The 19,661-nt window shown below is 47.7% G+C and overlaps 1 protein-coding gene across 2 annotated transcripts in view; it reads right to left on the bottom strand.

Annotated features, from left to right (window-relative positions):
• TMEM255A (transmembrane protein 255A) overlaps positions 1–17,760 on the bottom strand; it is a 46,665-nt gene extending 28,905 nt beyond the window's left edge. For both annotated transcript variants that reach the window (XM_081222597.1, XM_081222598.1), the window contains exons 1-4: positions 17,585–17,760; positions 10,888–11,030; positions 2,822–2,884; positions 577–666 (exon numbers count right to left, since the gene is read on the bottom strand). In XM_081222597.1, the coding sequence (XP_081078723.1) occupies positions 577–666; positions 2,822–2,884; positions 10,888–11,030; positions 17,585–17,642 (354 nt within the window). In that variant the 5' untranslated portion in view covers positions 17,643–17,760. The remainder of the gene's footprint in view (positions 1–576; positions 667–2,821; positions 2,885–10,887; positions 11,031–17,584) is intronic.
• Between the last annotated feature and the right edge of the window lie 1,901 nt (positions 17,761–19,661).

Below are 19,661 nucleotides of genomic sequence, written 5' to 3'. Positions count from 1 at the left end.
CTGGGCTCATTTTGGAGACTTCCAGCTCCGGGGCTTCCTCCGGATCCCAATCACATCACTCCTCTCCAACCATGAAGACAGCGAAGTTCAGGTATCCTAGAAAAGGTGTCTGTGCTCATGGGCTGCTCTTGTCACTGTTGGAGGTGGGGGAGGTCAGCTACTGCCACCTCCAAGGCTCTCAGGAAATCATGTGGCTTCCTGCGGCTCTCTCCCTACCTGCTCACTCCCAACACCAATTCCAAGCCAGTCCCCTGGCCCTTGTCTCTGACTTTTCCAAATGTCACCCACATGTCAACAAAGGCTTAGCTCCAACCCCTCCACCACTGGGAAGCCTGCTCTGATCCAAGGTAAACCTCTTGGGCACTTAGAGTTTATATGTCCAGCTTAGACCAATTTCTCTAGATGCCCATGTGTGTCCAGGTATGTCCTCATTTGGACGTCACCTCCTTGAGGCCGGTAATGTCACCTCCCTCTCCTGTACCCCTCACAGCCCTTAGAACACACCCAGCACACACACACTCAATGAAGCCTTGTTGTATTGCCCATTTACTTTAACCCAGGACTAAAAATACTCACAATGTGTCTGGCAGCGAAGACCCCGTCGACTATGGCACAACAAAAAGCTGCAATCACACCAAAGCTGATAAAGACGATGGAAGCCACCAGCTGTGGGAGTAGGGGTGGGGGACAACGCAAAAGTGTCTGTTAGCCTTCCACTATCGCTGCTTCTGGAGACAAGGCGATCCCCAAGACACCGCCAGCCAAAGCACAACTCTGGCCTGCCAGCCCATGTGAAGCGTGAATGCCCTTTTCAGTCACGCAGCACGAGTGGGAGTGGGGGAGGGGGACGCGGAGAAGGGGCCATTGAAGCACTTCTTACATTTTCAGAGCAAGCTAAGAAATTCACTCCAGGAGTCTATGAGCGCCCAAGGAAGAGGAGGCTGAGGAATTAGACTGCATGTCTCTTCCATTCTCAGACTCAGAAAAATGTTGGACCTTTCACATCATGAAGTCCCACCCCCTAACTTTATTTATTGTGGAATTGGAGGCTCAGAGAGGGGAAGTGGTGTGTCCAAGGTCACTATCCAGTCTATGGAAGAGCCTGTGCCCACCAATTCCTAGTCTAGTGTTCTTCCCAACCCCTCATGGTGGGCAATGATGAAGAAGGGATGATTCTGAGGCCCCGCACAACCCTACATGGCCCTGCATCACTGAAGAAAGAGAACACTCAACTTATTATGGCTTAGGTGTCAAAGACATTTTACAAGGGTTGAAGTCTCTGAAATTGATCAACTCTGTGTGGTACATACGAAAAAATTCAAGTAAGAGAAATGTTTGCTGGAACCAGACTGCCCTATTCTCTGATCGCGTTAGATAACAGAAATTTTCCTAGTAATTTGTCTTCCATTACAAGGGCGATACTACAACCCAACGTGGGGGTAGGTGTTTCGAGGCGTAACCAGGGGCAGGGATAGGTACTGCCTAAGCCCACCATCTGCCCGTGTTGACCCTCAAAACACCCTCTTTGAGGTGTTTGGGGGGTAAAGTAGAGAAATAGCATGGCATTAAGCTGCTCCCCAGGGAGAAGGAGGAAATCAAAGTCAAGGCCACCCTAAGGTCCTCCCATCTCACAGGCTAGAAGGTAATACTGATCTCCTTTGGGAGTTGTTCAGAAACCTCGCCCCATAAATCTCACTTCACAGCACTACAGAGAGTTGGTAAATAATGGATGAAAGACGTCATGAAATTGGCATTATCAGCTATGCTATGATCAGCTCTACAATTAGAACTCCCCTGTCATTTTGAATAATTTAAACCCAAAGTGCAAACACAACTGGCAGCGGAGAGCCCAGGTGAAATGGAAGCAGAGAACTATTAGAACCCCCCTGAGGGTGATTCCCTACATTGCTGGGGGGAGAACACACGGTTAGAGTTCCCTGTCCCGGGAGCTATTACGTTATCTGATTAAACTTGCTGTTAAATAGACCCTAGCATCAGTCTAGATGCCACAGTGACTTGTACGGGGAAGCCTAATCAGTCCACCATCTGACCACTCACCAGGCATCTTGATTTACAAGCCCATAAAACTGCAATATGCTTGCAATTCGGTCTGTACCATCTTCTCTTGCCCTCTAGGAAGACTTCTCAGACTGAAGCAGGAAAATACAACAGTCTGCCCTTGCGGGCCCCCATTCAGACATAGAACTTTGTGAGTTTTACCTCCTGTTATATGCGTACCCTTCCTCTCAACCTTACACATACTTAGCTTTGAACTATGTATGGGTAATGGGAATACTTGAGGTTGGCTTCATAATTTCATTTCGTCTTCTTGCGCCCTAAATATATTTGTTCTGTTAATTAAACTCCCTTAGATTGGAATCTCCTAAAAGGCAGGAACCCTCTGCGAAAACTCCTCTCCAAGATTATGCATCAGAGAGGAAGGTGTGAGGGTCGCCAGTGAGCCAGGCCTGCAGCAGCAGGAATCAAAGAAGCAAAGGCATCCGATGCGAGGACAATTGGCCTGACTGGATAGGCTGGCGCACTCCTTTGCGAATGAGGAGAAAAGCAAAAGGCAAGATCCAGTCATCCCTGTGACTTAAGGAGACTTGCTGGGCCACTGAGGGAACATCAGGCAGGGTGAGAACAAGTCCCATACCACAGGGTCACTTTAAAACAAGTTCCCCGGAGGCTTAGGAGAAAAGTAAAGTAGCTGTTTCTTTTGTGGCCCAATTTGGGCAACCTTAAGAAATGTGTCACTTATCCACAGAAATGTTGAGCTTTTTCAGATGAAGAATTTGATTCTATAGCGATGAAAACTTACCATCTGCCGTTTGTTCTCCACGAGGTTTGATCCGATGATTCCAAGGAATGATCCAAAGCCGAGCTGCAAAGCAACATGGCACAGATAGCACGTGGGAAGATGGTTAGCCTGGCTGCATGGTCGTTCCACCCCTGGGATACAATTCAGGATAACAGAAAATACCCGGGGTACAGATGCTAAACCCGTGCAGCTGTTACTCACACAAATACAGTATGAGTAAGAAAAGTATTTCTCCCACCATTTGTCAATTTTTCCTCGTAGATATGAATCACACCTAAAAAGAAACTCGTGTGCCCAGAAGCTAAAAGTAAAAGTCAACCATAGCTTCTCAGAGCCTGCTTATTTCGATTTCAATATCCATTACCTAGCATGTGACTGGTGAGTCAGTAAGAGACGGATAATGGTGAAAAGCACGCACTATATTCTGATCTTTATCTTTTCTTTGAAACGAGACCTTCTATCCTGATGCACGAATTACAAAATAAAGGTTTGAAATAGCGACTTTTGATGCATCAGTCACGCTAATCAAACCCAGGAAGTACTTTAGAAATCAGCAAGCACCTTAACCTAGACTTAAAAAAAAAAGAACTATTTTTTTTGAAAGCCTGTATTTGTGGTTGACCCACTGCAATTTATGTTAGCACTTATTCACCTCTTCTTCCATCTCTGCTTCATTTATGGACAGAAAGCATTCATTAAAGGGTGAATAGAAATGGCAGTGTAAAACCCTGAAAAACAATTTCCCTGTCTAAGCGGCTGGGATGATGGCTCGGGGTAGCAGATTCCACTTTGCTCTCAGTTCTGCCATTAGTGGATTGAGTCTGCCATTCTCAGCTGAAAATGATCACCAACCGATGGCTGCTGTCAGGGGTGAAATGGAAGAAGTAAAAAGTGGTGGGAATGGACCAATAAATCTTAACACAAGTCCAGCAATGTGGTTACATTTCTCTTGAGCCTCACTAAGGATCTGGCTTTCCATCTGCCGCCTTACCTTGGCTCACAGGGACATATCTTTCAGTCTGAGCCCCCCAAGCCTTACACCAAGTCTTGGAAATCTAATGGACCCAAGGGCTGGGCAGGAGCCTGGTGGGGCAGTGTAGGGGGACTGGGTGCTTGCCTCAGAAACCCAAGCATGAAAGAGAATGAAGGGAGGGAATGAATACAAATTTCCAAGGACTCATTCTGCAGGGCCACTCAGCCAGCAACCCCTCTTGAGAAATAGAAGCTGAAGAGCATAAAGGTGTAACCCATGCCGTCCAAGACTCTACTGAGAACATCCTCACTCAATGGTTAAACTGTGCCTGTCTCCCACCTGGTCTTATTTGAAATGTAATTAAAATGTGTTGTGATGAAGTATAGTGATTAAAACCTGGTCATCAGACTAGCCTGGCTTCTAACCCCAGCTCTTCCACTTGTGGCTGTGCGACTTGAACAAACTGACTGACCTCTCTAAACCTCAGTTTCCTTCTCTGGAAAATGGGGACCATAGTAGTAGCTGTCTTATAGGATTTTTGTAAGGATTAGCCAGGACAATACAGTCAAAGAACTTTGCACAGGGCCTGGCACACGGTAAGTACTGATTATTATTACTATTTTTAAAGACACTTAACTTTGGGGCAGCTCTAACCTGATTTGAGCTGGCAAATCCTATCATTATTTGCTCTATTTCATAAGAGTTTCGTATTCTGTCTTATCTCCCCTCCCAATATGTTGCACAGCTTTTATTTTTCAGGAAGAATTCCATCAATAGCCTGTGCTTATGACACTCTGGGCCATTTGTGGAGACTGAAAGAAAGTCAGAGGGCAGTTTCTTACATGGAAAATCAGTCCTTTCACTGAGCGGTTCATCAGTTTCCACAGATACTCACTGAATGCTCTTCTGAGCCTCAACAGCAGTCTTTGCCTTAAGACGGGAAGCAAAGACACTCGCTCTTCCTGACACTCTCAAATAACTCTCTGGTGGCAGTGACCGGAAGAGGTGGCCTGAAGCCTGATGGAATTGGCTGGAAAGACAAGGTGCTCTGGGACTGGAAATCCCAGGCCAACCAGTTACTTCATCCAGTTCCCTCCCCTTTCCTTCCATTCCGTTTCTATTCCACTCCAACTCGTTCCATTTTCTAACACTCACTGAGTACTTTGGGAGATAAATAAGATGACGTGGCTCCTACCCTGCAGGAGTGCATAGTCTAGTGAGGGAGAGACAGACTGTGGCTTAAGGACCACAGGCGCGGTAGAAACAAAGTGCTGAAGGAGCAGAGAATAATTCATTTTGTATTATATCCTTGGCTCTGCTACTTATAAACTGTGTGACCTTGGGCTAGTTCTTTAGCCACTCTGTGCGTCGGTTTCCTCATCTATTAAATGGGAATCATGATGGTCCTGACCACACAGGACTGCTGTGAGGATTAAATGAGATAAGGTATGTACATAGCGTGACCTGCATAAGGTAGGCTGCTAAATACATATACATGGTCGTTCTCAGATCTCACAGAGGGGATAAATGGGGTCAAAGACAGGTAGAGTCCACCAGGTGGGGAACTAATATCAACTGAGTCCTGGCTGGAAGAATTCATTCATCTGGATGACAGGTTTATGAACTAACTCACCAGTATCACTAAAACTACCTTACATTTGAAGAGCATTTGAATTTAAAGAAGCGCTTGCCCTCCACCTTGGTCACAGTCATGTTAGGGAGTTCGGTGGAGCTCATATCATTCCCATTTGATAGATAGCAAAATGGAGGCCTAGAGAATTGTATGGACTCATCCCCTCTTACAGCAAGTTCACGGCAGGGCCAGGACGAGCCCTCAGATCCCCTAACAGCTGGTGTTCTTCCAGCCACACTTTGCTGTATTTGTGGCCAGTGTTAGCAGAATAGTGACCTTCACCGCTGCCCCCCAGGGAAGAAGTTCCCTCTAAGGATGGAGTGAGAAGTCCTATTTGAGGAAGAGCTGAGGGGGTGAAAGTAAAGAAGGAAAAATCAACAGAATTTCCTGAAAATGGGCAGCTGCTTCTAATCAACTGTTTGCTCTCCTGAGGCCTCAGAAAGGTAAGCTCTGTGGTCCTTGCTCGAGAACTGCCCGGAATCATGGAATGTTCAGACCTTTGGAACTCCATCTTGACTCCCCATTACCTGAACAAATAACCAGTTTGCTTTGTTTTGGCTGCCCTCCACTTGTAGAAGAAAAAAAGGCAAATCATTAGAACTCAGATTCAAGAGCTCTTTTTAGGCTGCACCTTATAATCTATGCCTATTCCCATCCACTGGGACTGAGGTGCAAATGGATTAATCATTCAACAGGTATTAATTGGACATCTACTCTGTGGCAGGCACTGTGCTAGACCTGTGATCTGGAGGCCAGGAAGCGGGGTGGGGTATGATACCAAGACCAACGAGACTCAGCCTCGAGGAGCTGTAATTAGATAATGGGTCTTCAATCCCTTTCTGTAATCCTGAAATCAACAAAGCTCTTAAAACTAAAAGGGTTTTTGGTAACTAACTTGGTGGCAAAACCTGACCTTGAACTGATGTGAGGTTATTTTATAATGTTTATCCACTTAGTGTAAAAATTCACAGTTTATTGTAGAAAGATGAAGGTGCTTGATTATGGGGTGTATCTCAAGACCCCACTGGGATGTTAGATAATACATGATATATGCAGTCTATTATCTTTCTGAAATTAAAAACAAAACAAAACAGTCTAAATTTGCAAACACATCTCACCCAAGGGTTCAGATAAGGGATTGTGGACCTGTATAAACAAAGCTAAATGAGAATATAGCCCAACATCCCAGAAAGCAGAATGTGACTGTTTCCCAAGAACTATGAGTGGAAGGAATCTATGGTAGGGAGTTCAAAGATGGTAGACACCACTGTGGATCCCAGTAGCTGAGAAATGTCCCAGCTGTGTCTTTAAGTTGGAATAGGACAGAGCATTTGGATAAACAGAGAGAGAGAGCACAGGGAGGACGTTCCAGCCCAAGTCATGTTCAGGGGACTGTGAATTGACAATTTTGGTAAAAGAAAGGTATGGGAGACCAGGCCAAGGGCATCTTCAGAGAGCTTTGAATGACAATGCTAAGGAGGCAACAGGAAGCCAATGAAGGTTAGTCTTATCTAGCAAATCAAGACTCAAGTGTCATCTCTGAAATGTACTTACTAAGCTAGGAACTTTATCTTAGAATGATCTTATATTTTAGAAACATTTTCAACAAGAGGTAGAAAAAATTTCTGCCTAATTCACAATAAACCACAAAATCCCACTATCCAGACCTCCTTCTATTTCCTGAACATTCAAGTTAGTCAAAACTTTGTTGGATTTATCAAGAGTCTTCACATGTGAAGCTGAAGCCACGCTGGCCTAGAGAAGGTTTCTGGCCTATTGACTGTTCTGAATGATCCCTGTTGTCTCTGCCTCCTACTACCCCATGGCAACTCTGATATAATTTTCAATTAACTGGACACCCCCCCTTCCCCCGCCTGGGAGAGGGGACAGAAGCTCCTGGTTTCTTTCCTGAAAGAAAACCCAGGCTGGTGTGGGCCCTAGCAGTATAACAGCTGGTGGAGAAGGTTCTAGAGTGAAAGGCTTTCAGCACTGATCAGGTGGCCAACTCCATCTTGTGGGTTGCATGGGAAACACATGTAGAGGCCTTGTTCTCCTGGATGTAAGGTTAGAGAGCCATGGAGAAGGAGCTGGCTCTCTCCCCTGCCTTTTCCATCTTCATACAACCGAGGCTCTTGGTATTTTTTAGGCCTCCAGAGTAGAAAACTCACTGGAACTCTTCTGGAATGGACTATGTCTTGAACATTCGAGGACAGTAAAAATCCTAAGCCAGTTTGTCTTTCTGTGTCGGTTTTAATTTTTTTTTAATTTTACATTTAAGCCTGTACAGGTGAGCACATCTTTAAAGATGCCTGTTGCATACATGTCTTAGGATGATGATACCACATTCTAGCTCAGGTAGAGTAGCTAACACCCTATCACAATGCACCTCACTGTACAAGGGCATCTCGTTTGGCAAAATAAAGATTGCTCAGAAAAGTTTTGCATGACTTAGAGTTACGCAAACACGATTATATTTTTCAGTGTCTGAGATCTCAATATTTAAATGAATTGTATGGTAAGTAGTCTTTAAGTCATCTTTAAATCTAGTAACTGCTCCCTAATTTGTTTGTTTTAAAATTATAAATTCTCATGTACACATGTAACCAGAGTCCTAAAACAGCAGAGTTCCAAATAACCTGACATTTTCCCACAAATCTATACAATGGTCTTTATATTCAAACTGACCAATTTGATAGTGTGGAATCTGAAAATGCCACATTTTGCTCATTCTGGTTTTATTGCAAGCATACTTTGTTTATTGTGTTTTAGTTCTCCAGGTGGTTGCCGATCCACCTGAATTAGACTCCCCTGGGGTGTTTATTAAAATACACACCAAGGTGGAGAAACCACTGGCTTAGAGTTTATATAATACCTCTCTAATAACCAAACTATTCAATTAGTGAAAGCACCCCAGTCCCGGATAAATCTGGATTCTCAGGCATTTATTGTTTCAGAGGTATGAGTTGTTTATTGTATTTGTTATAACATGATCTGACCTATCAACTCAAATGGATTTTTCTGCTCTTCAATCTGCAGTCTTCCCCCCTTCACTTTCTATAATTAAAACCCATTTTAAAGAAACAATCTACAGGAACTATAAAAGCAAAAAAATTAAGGTTAAACCATAGGGCACACTGCTAGGGCTGGCTCTCCTATTAACATTTCCGTATTAGCTCTTAGCCAGACGCACACGCACAGACACACGCCCCCACTGCTTCAACTTCCAGTGCTAGCTGAACGTCAGGTACTCCAATAACAACAATCACGCGCCCTCCTTCCTTTGTTAATGTATTCCAACCCAGCCACCCACAGGCAGATATTCTACAGAGAAGGTTCAGAAGCACCGTTCATGAATAGTAGTTGCTACTCTTAAATGACATGGAAAATACCTTCCTCTCACACAGGAAGAGTCTGAATCTTGGCTTGAGCATTTGCTCATCAGTCAGAAACCTTTTACTAAATGCAGCTACCTGAAGCCCACGAAGTCACGCAGACCCTATAAATTGCTTTCCCAAGCCACCAAAATGCAATCTTACCCCCCCTTCCTTGGTCCCCCACCCCTCGTGTTTAAAAATAAAACCCAATTCTGCTGATGACTGGTTTTCTTGCCTCACCACAGGAAGTGGACCGGGTGAGTTCTCACATCACATGCTTAGCAGAGGGCACCAGACGGTGTCTGTGGGACACCTGCCCTCAGCTCGGCTCAAGAGCTGCGAAGGAACTTCCCGGGAAGGGCGGGCGGCCTTCAGCAGCTAGCTGGGCCCCAGTGTCAGGCCCCGGCTCCGCTAGGGCTATTGAGAAGGCTGACTGCGGAATCGGTGACCTAGGCAACAGGCGTCAGGCTTGGTCACTCACAGCGCTGGTTTGTCAAAGGCATCCATCTTTAATCCCTTCCCCTTTCTTTGCTTCTCTTTCCAACACCCCCCACTCCAAAAAAAGGGTAAAAAAGGAAAGAAACAAAACAACAGCAAGAAAGCCGTCTGCCCTCCCTGATAACCTAAACTGTAAACAACAACAAAAACCCATCTTAACCTTCCTTCCCGCTCTCTAGCAGTTACAATTGGGAAGTCATTTAGTTGATATTCAAAATACGATCCAACCTCTAGAGTTAGGTTTTAGGGTTCAGTAGCAGTGTGTGTAGATCCAAATGAGGTTTTTGTTCGGTTTTCTTTTTCTTTTCTTTTTTCCTCAATTATATTGAGGTATAATTGGCAAATAAAATGGTATATATTTCATTTCATTTCATATACAACATGATGATTTGATATAAAATGAGGTTTTGTATGCAAAGAGTTCAGCGCTTTCCAGAGTGGATTGCATGCAGCCCGGGGATGGGTAAAACAATCCACTGAAGTATGGAAAGAAACGATTTGAACTCTTGTTTCCTATTTTTTGTTTATCTAAAAGAATTAGAAAGAAATTACGCGTTACAAATATTCAACGAACAGACTGTCACTGGCGCCCTCCCTCGGTGTGAATGTCAGGTGACAAGGCGAGAGCTATCGTTCTGGAGGAGGGCAGGTTCCAAGCAGCAAAGGGTTGGTGGTGGGGCAGTTTACGTGTGCCCGGATAGTCTTATCTAGTCTTCACTAAACTAGTCCCAAGAAAATGGACAAGGAGTTTGGAAAGACTCCTGTTGATAAAGCATGAGTTGAAGATGACCCTAATAATGTAACACAGTGAGAGAATGACAGAGCTGACCCTTGGAACTCTTTGTCAGCCACACTGTGAGATCACATTAAAAAAAACAATGATGCTCATGACAATCTGTTCATATCTGAGAAGAAAGCACAAAATAGTCAAAATTATCTAGTAAGCTATTTGAAATAACGACTTACAGCCACTATCTTTAATGAGATTTCATGCGAAGTGCATACCATTCCTTGAAATTTTAGTTAGTGTTAGTATGAAGATATTAAAAATTAAAGTGTATTTCATTTTAATCTAATTTTTGAACTTCCATTTTTGTATGTTTTATGAATATGCATATAATTTATAAATGAATAAATACACATATTTGAGGAGTAAACATTCCACATATTTTTCCTGAGAGGAGGGCAGGATGACTTTGGAGATCAGTGCTGTGCGTCACAGACTGTCAAGCTGCAAGGGTCCTCAGATTTCAGGTAAGGTCAGGTGACCCCTATTATATATATAGGAAAGCAGATGCCCAGAGAGGAAAGGACCTCAGCCTAAGGTTAACACTGCTAATTAGTAACATGTCCTAGACCAGAAGACTGAGGTCCTAAAGTAAAGAGTGAGATGACTTGCTCAGGATCACACTGCTAGTTAGGGATGGTGCTGGGATGCTTCTGCGTCTTAGTCCAGTGCTCTTCTAAACCAGCCCAGAGGAAAACTGAGCAAACACAGAAACTCAAACAGAATTGAAAACCATCAGAGTAGAACCAAATGTCTGTAGTCAGCAAGCTACTGAGACCTACCTATGCCTTTGATACTCACAATAACTCCCGGGTAGTAACCTCCAACAGTCACATTCTGGGTCCTGGTGGTTGCGGCGAGGCCCACCGTGAGAATTAACACGGACACAATAAGCAAAGTCACTGTGACATAGATGGAGTTTCGTTTCCTCCGATTAAAGGCTCCTGAAAGCACACAGAGAAACTGAAATTGCTCATTTCGGCTGGAGAAGGGATGGACTTAAAGAAAAAAATCACTAGGAAGGTTTTCCTTTCCTACTTCAACTAGTAACTGGGGTTATCTCTGGGGAGTGGGATTATGGGGAAGAGATGGAGCTTTAGTTTTTTGCAGTCATCAGGTGTTACGTTTACAATAATATATATATATATATATGTTTCCAGTTTGAAAATAAACAACAGAAGAAATTGTACCAGTTACATAAAAACAAAAGTAAACACATTCGATAAAAGATGTATCATACCGACTTAGTGAAGTGTTTCTTTCTTAAGCCAAATTATAAGGTACATGATAGATGGAAAGTGTACTGTGGAGATATTAAATGAAAATATTTTAAGGCCAATATGCAACTAAGGAAGGTTTTTTCATAAGCTGGAGATATGAAATTTCATTTTCAGTGTAAATATCAGAACCAAGCCAGGTACTGGGATTTTTTTTTTTTTCATTTATTTCTGACATTTGCCACCTCATGTATAAATTTTAAAAATGGTGTGTTGGCAAGATTTGCCACATAACAAATGTGTGTAATAAAGTAAGTGTTTGGAGGCCATTAGTCCACAAAGATATGTATCGGGGGAGGTAGATGGGGAGGATTATAACTTACACCGTTTAGGCTTATGTGAGGGTGACATAAATACAAATGATGAGAAACCCGTTCTTCTACTCAGTGCTTATCGGACATGATAGTGCAAACCAATATTTTTTTTCCGAAAACAGGCTTATTAAGTCAGATAGAAAAATGGTATCTAGACTCGCTTTTGAATTTAATTTTTTTTTCTAAGGAATGAAGCACTGCTCAACACTGCGTGCGTTTTTTCTGGAGGGGGTTCTCAACAGGAAATACCAGGGATGAGTTACACCTAGGAGTTCTCATAAAAATAAGCAACTGGGGGACTTGCTATGAGAGTCCAGTTCTCTAGTGGGGAGCCTTATGACAGGGTTGCCCACTCAGGTGGCTTGGCTGTCATTTATGGGCCTAAAGAGGCCACTTGGGACTGCTCGCAGGACCCCGCCATTCTGGGAGGCCTCGCTGCAGCCTCTGGAAGCAGCTGCCTTTGAAGCCGCCCAGACTGCACCACTGGGAGGGAGGGGAGAGGGGATGAAGGAAGGGGGAGGGAGGCGAGAAAACCAGGGAGACCCAGGAGGCCTTATGGTGCTGAGAGGGAGGCACTGTGGCTGGCTCTGCAGCCCCCAGCAGATGCCCCCTCCTCGAGGGAAGAAGAGCGTCAGGAGTGCCACCCTGGGTGAGCCCCACCATCCGTCTCGTCTCCCCGTGCGGTCCCTGCCCAAGGCTCCAAGGGATGTGGGAGGGGCTGGCGGTCTCTCCCCTGACGTCAGCCTCGAAAGTGAGGGCCGTGACTCATCAGGGTCATTTCTAATACGGTACTATTCCAAGACCATTTTACATAGAAATGTAGAAGTGGCTTGAGCGTTTGGAGGCACCCACAGACTAAAGCACCATATCGCACCTTGGGAGGAGAGGTAAAGTGAGTTGGGAAACGAGGCTCCTCTCCTGGGGGGCCTGAGTCCAGCCTCCAGGGGGAAAAACAACGGGACCGCTGGAGACACCTGTGATATCAGGGCCCTTTGTGTGAGAGGGCTATCTGGGATGCAGATGGGGAGCTGACTGCTGGTAAACCGAGGAGCAGAACGGGGAGACACAGAATGCGAAGGGTGCGGGGGGAGGAGCGGGATTTACTTCTTCTGTTTATCTGAAGGTTCGTTACCCCTCCTCTAGATTTCGAGGGACCTTAAATGAGCCTCCAAACCAGGATCCCTAAGTCCATTTGATGATAGCCAGTTCTCAGTGAATCTGCCAGTTGGCTCCACAGAGGGGCTCTAACATAAACTTACCAACATCGCCCCCCGCCCCTGTCTGCATTTCTACACCATCTTAGCCCTCCCCGACCCCAAACTGGCCAAAGAGAGTGAGGGAACCTCTGGAAACAAGGGTATCTTTGTGGCACACAAAAGTGTCTCAACACCTCACAGGGAAAACAAACATGTCATCTTAGAGACTAGATGTAGGGGAGTGTGTGTATACAGTCTTTCTAAATTCGGGGTATCACTCGCCTGCTCCTTCCCAGCCAACTGGCTTTTGATCTTATTCACAGCTCTTGGGTCTCCTTTGCAAATATCACTCTAACTCTTAAAAGAACAGGAGCCAGGTCAGAAAAGTGACTCAGCAAACCACATGGTGTCATTTGAAAAATCTATTTTTTTTTTCCTGCTTTGGAACCTGAATTGAAAATCCAGTCAGTTGAGAAACCCAGGCAGAGATCCTGCAGCTCCACAGGGACCTTGCCTCCAGATAGGATTAGTTTGGGATAAAATTCCTAAGAAAACTCTCCCATCACTAGGTTGAATATCTATTCTCTGTCCCCTCACATCCTCCCCCAAGTCACCCCTTATTTTACACTATAAGGACTAAAATTGTGTAAAATGAAATTACTTCTAGCTGCACTTGGGGAGTTGACCATTTTAAGGAACTCCAGGGTGAATCCCTTTGAAAAGTGAAGAATCACCCCTTCCATTTATCTTTAGTGTCAATTTGACTGAAAAGTCACATCTACTTAGAGCAAGACGCACCTGTCCTCTAAAGGTGTGGCCCAGGCTCCCAAAATGCAGATCTTTGTGTCTACTTAGGACATTTTCCTGGCTGTTGTTCTATTTAAGGAGGGAGAAGTAGAGTTCCGTTCTTATTAGGGTACAATTTGGGGCCTGCCTTAGATGTTCCCGTAAACACAGGAACATCTTATTCCGATTTTGTTTAGTAAATCAACATATCAAAAAAACCTCAGACACCATAAGGTACTTCAATAAAGCAGCAGGTATGTGAAAACAGTGCCCATCACAGTGTCTGATACCTAGTGAGCAGTCAATACTTGTTGAATAAACAAAAGTCAACGTCTCCGAATCGCTCCCTTTCTAATCAAAAAGGCTGTAGGGGGGAACTGTGAGAATAAATATGGGCTACGCTCATAGAATTGGTTTTTTAAAATAGGGTACACCCAAGGGCTCCCCAGATCTAAAAGCTTTCTGGCCAACTAGTGTCACAACCCCAGTGGCTCTCACTAGCCTGTCTACTTGGCGCCCAGTATCTCTCTGTTTAGACAACAACAACCAGCCCTGCAACCAACAGCAGTGGGAGAGTCTGAATCCCGTCACTGGTACTGCCTGCCCCCCTCCGCCCCCAGCAGCCTCCCTGCAGAACTACTGCAGCCCTCCCTCTCTGCAGTGCCCCTCCTCCACCCCAGATTCGTGACGACCAGGATGCTGTGCTCTAGAAGGGCCCAATTATTTGCTGTCTCCACCCTTCCCAATACAGACAGCTTCTCCCTCCTCCGAGTCCCCTCCCTGGTCAGAGCCCCACCTGCACTGCGGTCTTTGAATCTGAGTCCCTCCCTTCTTCTGAAACCTTCTCAAAATTCACCTCCTCCGAGAAGTTTTTCTTGATCAGGCTCACTCTAATCACTCATTATTTCATGTCCCTGAGTTCCTAGATACGTCACTCAGTAAGTATATTAATTATAACTGCTACAATTACAGTTGTAATTGTGGGTCTGGTCCACAACCCATATGATGTCCACCAGTTCCAGGATTATGTATCTGACAGGAACCAAGGTGTGGGTTGCCAGAGGGTAGGATGATTGTCTCTGCTCACTTGTTTTTTTACCTAGTACCTAGTTCTTGATTCCACCCCTTGATTATAGGGTGTGTAATCTCTGTCAGAGTGCAGCAAGGAGGGAGGCCCAGTATCCTGTCCTGTACACTGTGTTGCTGACTGGCTAATTCTTCGGGCTGATCTTTGAACCGATTCGGATTTGCTTACCTGAGTCAGCTTTGCCATACAGGGAGGGTCCCAGAAGTCCCAGCCTTGAGCATCGGTGGAAACAGGTGGCTGCCCACACAAGAGCCTCAAGGCTCTGCCAGTCTCCCAAACATTTCCTTAAAGGTGCTGAAATCCCCCCTTTGGGCAATTCTTTGACCGGAGACATCCAAGGCCACCGGTGAATCACAAATATGTTATTTGCAAGGGAAGGAGAGCCCCGCTGTAGTAGAGGTGCCTTAGCGCCTGGGGGCGGTGTTGCCAAAAGGGAGATGGGGGTAGCTGGGAGGGGATGAAGGGGCGCCGGAGTCAAATTACCAGCCACGCGCCTGCTCCGCCCCAGCCAGCCAGCAAGCGTAGAGTGCAGGCACCTTGGTGCAGTGTGTGTCCGTGTGTTTTATATTTTATTGTTTTGGCTGCGGTTGTGTCATGCCAGTAGAGGGAATCCCCTCCGAAATGCTGCCCTTGGAGGCTGAAACACTAAACCCACCCACCTCCACTTCCCTTCCCCCCATGCAAGGGAAGGTGGCGTTGCCAGGGCTGAGTTAAGTGGGAGTAGCTCCTAAGTAGCCTAGACGCTGATTCAGGCCTGGGCTGTGCAGGACCAGCGCCAGGGAACTCCGGGGAGACTCCCCTGTCCAAACTCTGGAAACCCAGGGTTACCACACGACTGGGGAATTTGCTAGTGCCCTCGGTCTGCGCACTTTACGAAGCGGGCTGCGTGGAGAGGGCTCGCGCGTCCATACGCCATCTCTGATTCTTTCCCCTCAGTGTCGAGTCTGGGCTGGGCGAAGCCCACTCATCTTCTTGTTGCGTAGATCTTTCGGGAAACGCATGATTGGCTGAGGGCCCCTTGGAGCCCAAGGAAGAACTCTCTTCATCTCGTTCCCCAACCCACAGAGCAGGGTGCCAAGGAGCAACGCTCTACGCCCGGGGTCCCTAACCTGCCCACTCCCGCACGGGCAAACGGGCGGGCGCGGGCGGCCGGGTTTGCAGGCGGTTGTGGCCCACTGCGGGGATGCGCGCGGCCGAAACCTCGCACTCTTCCACCCAGCCCTCCCTCGCGCACCGGCCTGGCGTCGGGGAGCCAGGGCTGCGTTGGCGCCACAGCTGGCCAAGGTGAGGAGTGCATTCTGTGTGCGTGTGCTTGTGCGCGTGTGTGCGTGTGTGTGTGTGTGCGCGCGTGTGTTGGGGAGAGAGAGCTGGTGGGGGGGGCTGGTACTGCTGGGTTCTGGATTCGGACCCGGGTCCTTGGCCTCATTTGTACCACGTTGCAAATAACTACGCCCTTAAAAATAAAAAAAAAGAGCAAATTCTTATACTGAATATGCAAAACCACTGGAAATACGGATCTTTCCACCATCCAGGAGATAACACTTTCTGGGGCCCCTCCGGTGAACTAATTCTGTTGAGACGGGGTCTTTTGCAGGCAGTAGGGAGCTCACGTAGGGGGTTCAGCCCCCTCCCCGCCCCCTCCCCTCGATGTTGCCGCAAATTCTTCGGAGAAGACCTGAGCGGACTGTCTGGCAAGAATTCGGGACGGAGGGATTTTGCAGAATGTAAAGTATGTTGGAAAGAGAGAGTTCGATTTGGTTAAAGTGTATCCGAGGCGAATTTTAAGGTTACGTGGGATCATGGTTTGACAATCCCCTCCCGCTCTCCTGGGCTCCAAATTCATTTCTCCGCCCAGTGAAATCATACATAGTACTTGGGAAGGCGCCTAACCGCTGAGTGGGACTGGGGTTTGTGTTTGTTTGTAACTACCAAAAAGCAGCTTCTAGGGGCAGCCAGGTTGGTGCCTGGAGGCAGCTGTCCCCCACTTTTCATGAGGAAAGGTGTTGAACCAAATCAGGCTAGTGGGTTTCCCCCCTCCCCCTCCCTTCCACCCTGAGAAGAAAAGCGCGACTTCAGAAGACGCGCGGGCTCGCGCTCGCCTTCTTTCTCGCGCTCTCACTCGTCGTCCCCCCCTTTTTTCACACTCACGCACAACTCCGGGCATTTGGAGCAAAATAGGAATCGAATTCAAGGAATGTTGATCCTGCCGCTGCAGACGGCAGGGCTGGGCTGTCTTGAGCGATTCCTCAGGAATTCCCCTCCTGCCAGCCCCCGCTTTCTTCTCCCCACCCCCCGCCGCCCATCCCCCAGGGTTGCGCAAACCCCCCCATCAGCGAGGTGCAAGTCAGGCCTCCCCCCACCGCAGCTCTGAATCTCTGGGCAGCTTCGACAGAGTTGGGAGGGGGCGAGGACCCTGCTTCTTCTAATTCTCGTTAGTCGTGAGCTCTTAGAAGTGACGGGGACTTTGCAAAGAGGGAGCGTCTAATGGAAAGCGAAGGCGCAGGTTGCAGGGAAGTGTTTTGATCCCCAGACAGCTGGGATTTACCACCGGCTGCAAGACTGTCGGCACACGCACACAAACACGCACACACCCGCACTCCGGGGCAGGGATACTCCGACGCAAGCTGGGCGCTCGCATCTCCGCGCGTCGTCCCCGCCCCCGCCGGGCCGCTCCCCTGGGGCTCGGGTCCGGGACCCCGACGCTGGGGCGTGCGGACCCCCTTCCCTCGCCCCGCTTCCCGCTCCCTGGCTCTCGGGGCGGCTGGGGCGCTCGCAGTCCAGGGGGCAGCGCAGTCACCCCTTGCCGCCGCCGCCCCTAGGCAGGGCGGCTAGACTTACCCATGGAATCCGGCAGGGACATGTCGCTGGACCGCTGCTGAGTCAGGGACTGATGCATGGTGAAAGCTGTCCTGTGGCCCCGGCCCCCGAAGCTGCTTCACGCGCCCCAGGCTCAGGGCGCCCCGCAGAGCATCCTACTCCGCGGCTGCGCTCCCCGTCCCTCCCGAGAGCTGAGAGAGACTGCCTCTGGTTGCGAGCTGCAGCCTAAGTGCCGCCTCCCCCTCCCTTCCCCTCTTCTCCCTCCCTCCTCTCCTGCCTCCCTCTGCTCCGGGAGGCAGCAGCATTGGCGGTCCGAGCAGCGACGTGCGCTTGCGCAAGACCCCCCTCCTCCCTCCCCCTCGGCCCCCCCATCCTAGTTATCCACCTCCCAGCCTCCCAAGCCAGACAGGGAGCCGTTTTAGCCCCTTGGGGCCAGGACTGCGCAGAGAAAGAGGGGGAGGCTACAACCTGGGGCCGACCGGTCTTCTCTGTAGTTTGGAGAGAGGGTCTTGGGCAAGTACCCTGTTCTAGGGTATATAATTGGGGAGGGGGCAGAGTAAGAGGTTCAGAGCTGAGAGCACACACACACACACACACACCGACACACACACACACACACCGACACACACACACTTGTGCAGGTTTGGTCTTAGTGCTTCCAGAATGACATAATGGAGCTGGAGATGATCCAGAGAAGGGCCACTCTATAATCAAGGGGATGGGGGAGGGTGGAGGGGGGCTGCCATATGAAGATAGATTAAACAAATGCAGACTCTTTAGTCTAGAAAGATGAAGGCTGGGAAGGGATGTGACTAGAGTGTATAAAATTATGCAGAGATGGAGCAAGGGAACACAGCCTTATTCACCAGATCTGAGAATTCTAGAACCAATAGCCCCCTAAGAGCTAGAAGGAGATTCAGCTGAAGCAAATATGACTCTGCATCAGCACCCGAGTTTGTGCTTTTGTTCAAGGTGCTTTTATGTTAAGGATCTCATTTTCTCGTCACAGCAGCCATGCAAGGCAGGAAGAAGAGGTATCCATAACCCCACTTTACAGTTGAAGAAACTGAGTCTCAGAGAAGGGATGAAAATTTCCTGTACTCACTCAGCTAGTACGTGACAGAGGTGGGATTTGAACCTAGATCTGTTGGACTCCCAGCTCAGCACTCTTCCTGCTACAGCAGCTAGTAGAGAAATGCTACTCTATCTAGTATATTGAAAACCTGAGGAATTCATTAGCCCCAAGAGGTGAAATAGGATGAAAGCACAAGTAGCCTTGGAAAGAGGGAGAAAGTCATGGCTGACAGACCCACTGTGCATTGCTAAGGGAAACTGGGGATGTGGTAGGAATGTTCCTGATCTTGGAGGACAACCAAGTCCTTCCCCAACCCATCCTCCCAGACCCCATTAGGATATTGGGCTGGAATCACTACGTTGTTGGCCCAGAGGGTGGTTCTGATGTCCCCAAAAGGGCTGAACAGGATGAGGCCTCCTTGGAGTGCCCGAAGGTGGCACTGGTGGCTGGTGGCCAAGGGAGGAGGAAGGTGAGGAAGGGGAGAGCAGTGGGCTCCAGCTCCTTCTGGAAACTCAACCCTGGGGGCCTGGCATTGCAGGGAATTCACCTGTTTGAAGGCACTCATTCTGCCCCAGTGAGAGGTCCCAGGTTCTGCTTGCCAGGTCTCCTTCCAACCACCTCCCCCTGATGACTGCTGCAACCCTCTCTCCATGTGCACCCTCAAAACATCCCCAAGTCAAGTATAAAACACTCCTGAGAGTTGATGGGATGAAGGAGAGTACTTGGTTCTTTCCAGCTCTGGCTTGCTAATCTACTGCGAGGCTTCGTTTCCTTATCCAGGAAATGGAACCGAGGGCCCTTGCCCTTTCCCATCTTCCAAAGGAAGAAAAGAAGCTTCCTGAAGGTTGAAAAGGAAGCCCTTTGTAAAGAACTCAGGGCACCCCAGGGGCCATGCTGAAGGCCATGTCAGGTATTATTAGCAGCTGTACACTATAGATGCAGTTTAGAAATCTGTGATACATGCCCTAGATAGAGACAAGATGCCCACTATTGTAGGGGTGTGTGTCTTAAGCAAGTTTGGCT

This window comes from Mesoplodon bidens, assembly GCF_964165515.1.
Source record: "Mesoplodon bidens genome assembly, chromosome: X".
Taxonomy (NCBI): domain Eukaryota; kingdom Metazoa; phylum Chordata; class Mammalia; order Artiodactyla; family Ziphiidae; genus Mesoplodon; species Mesoplodon bidens.
Note: the sequence above shows the minus strand (reverse complement) of the source record. Positions and strands in the feature narration are given on the sequence as shown.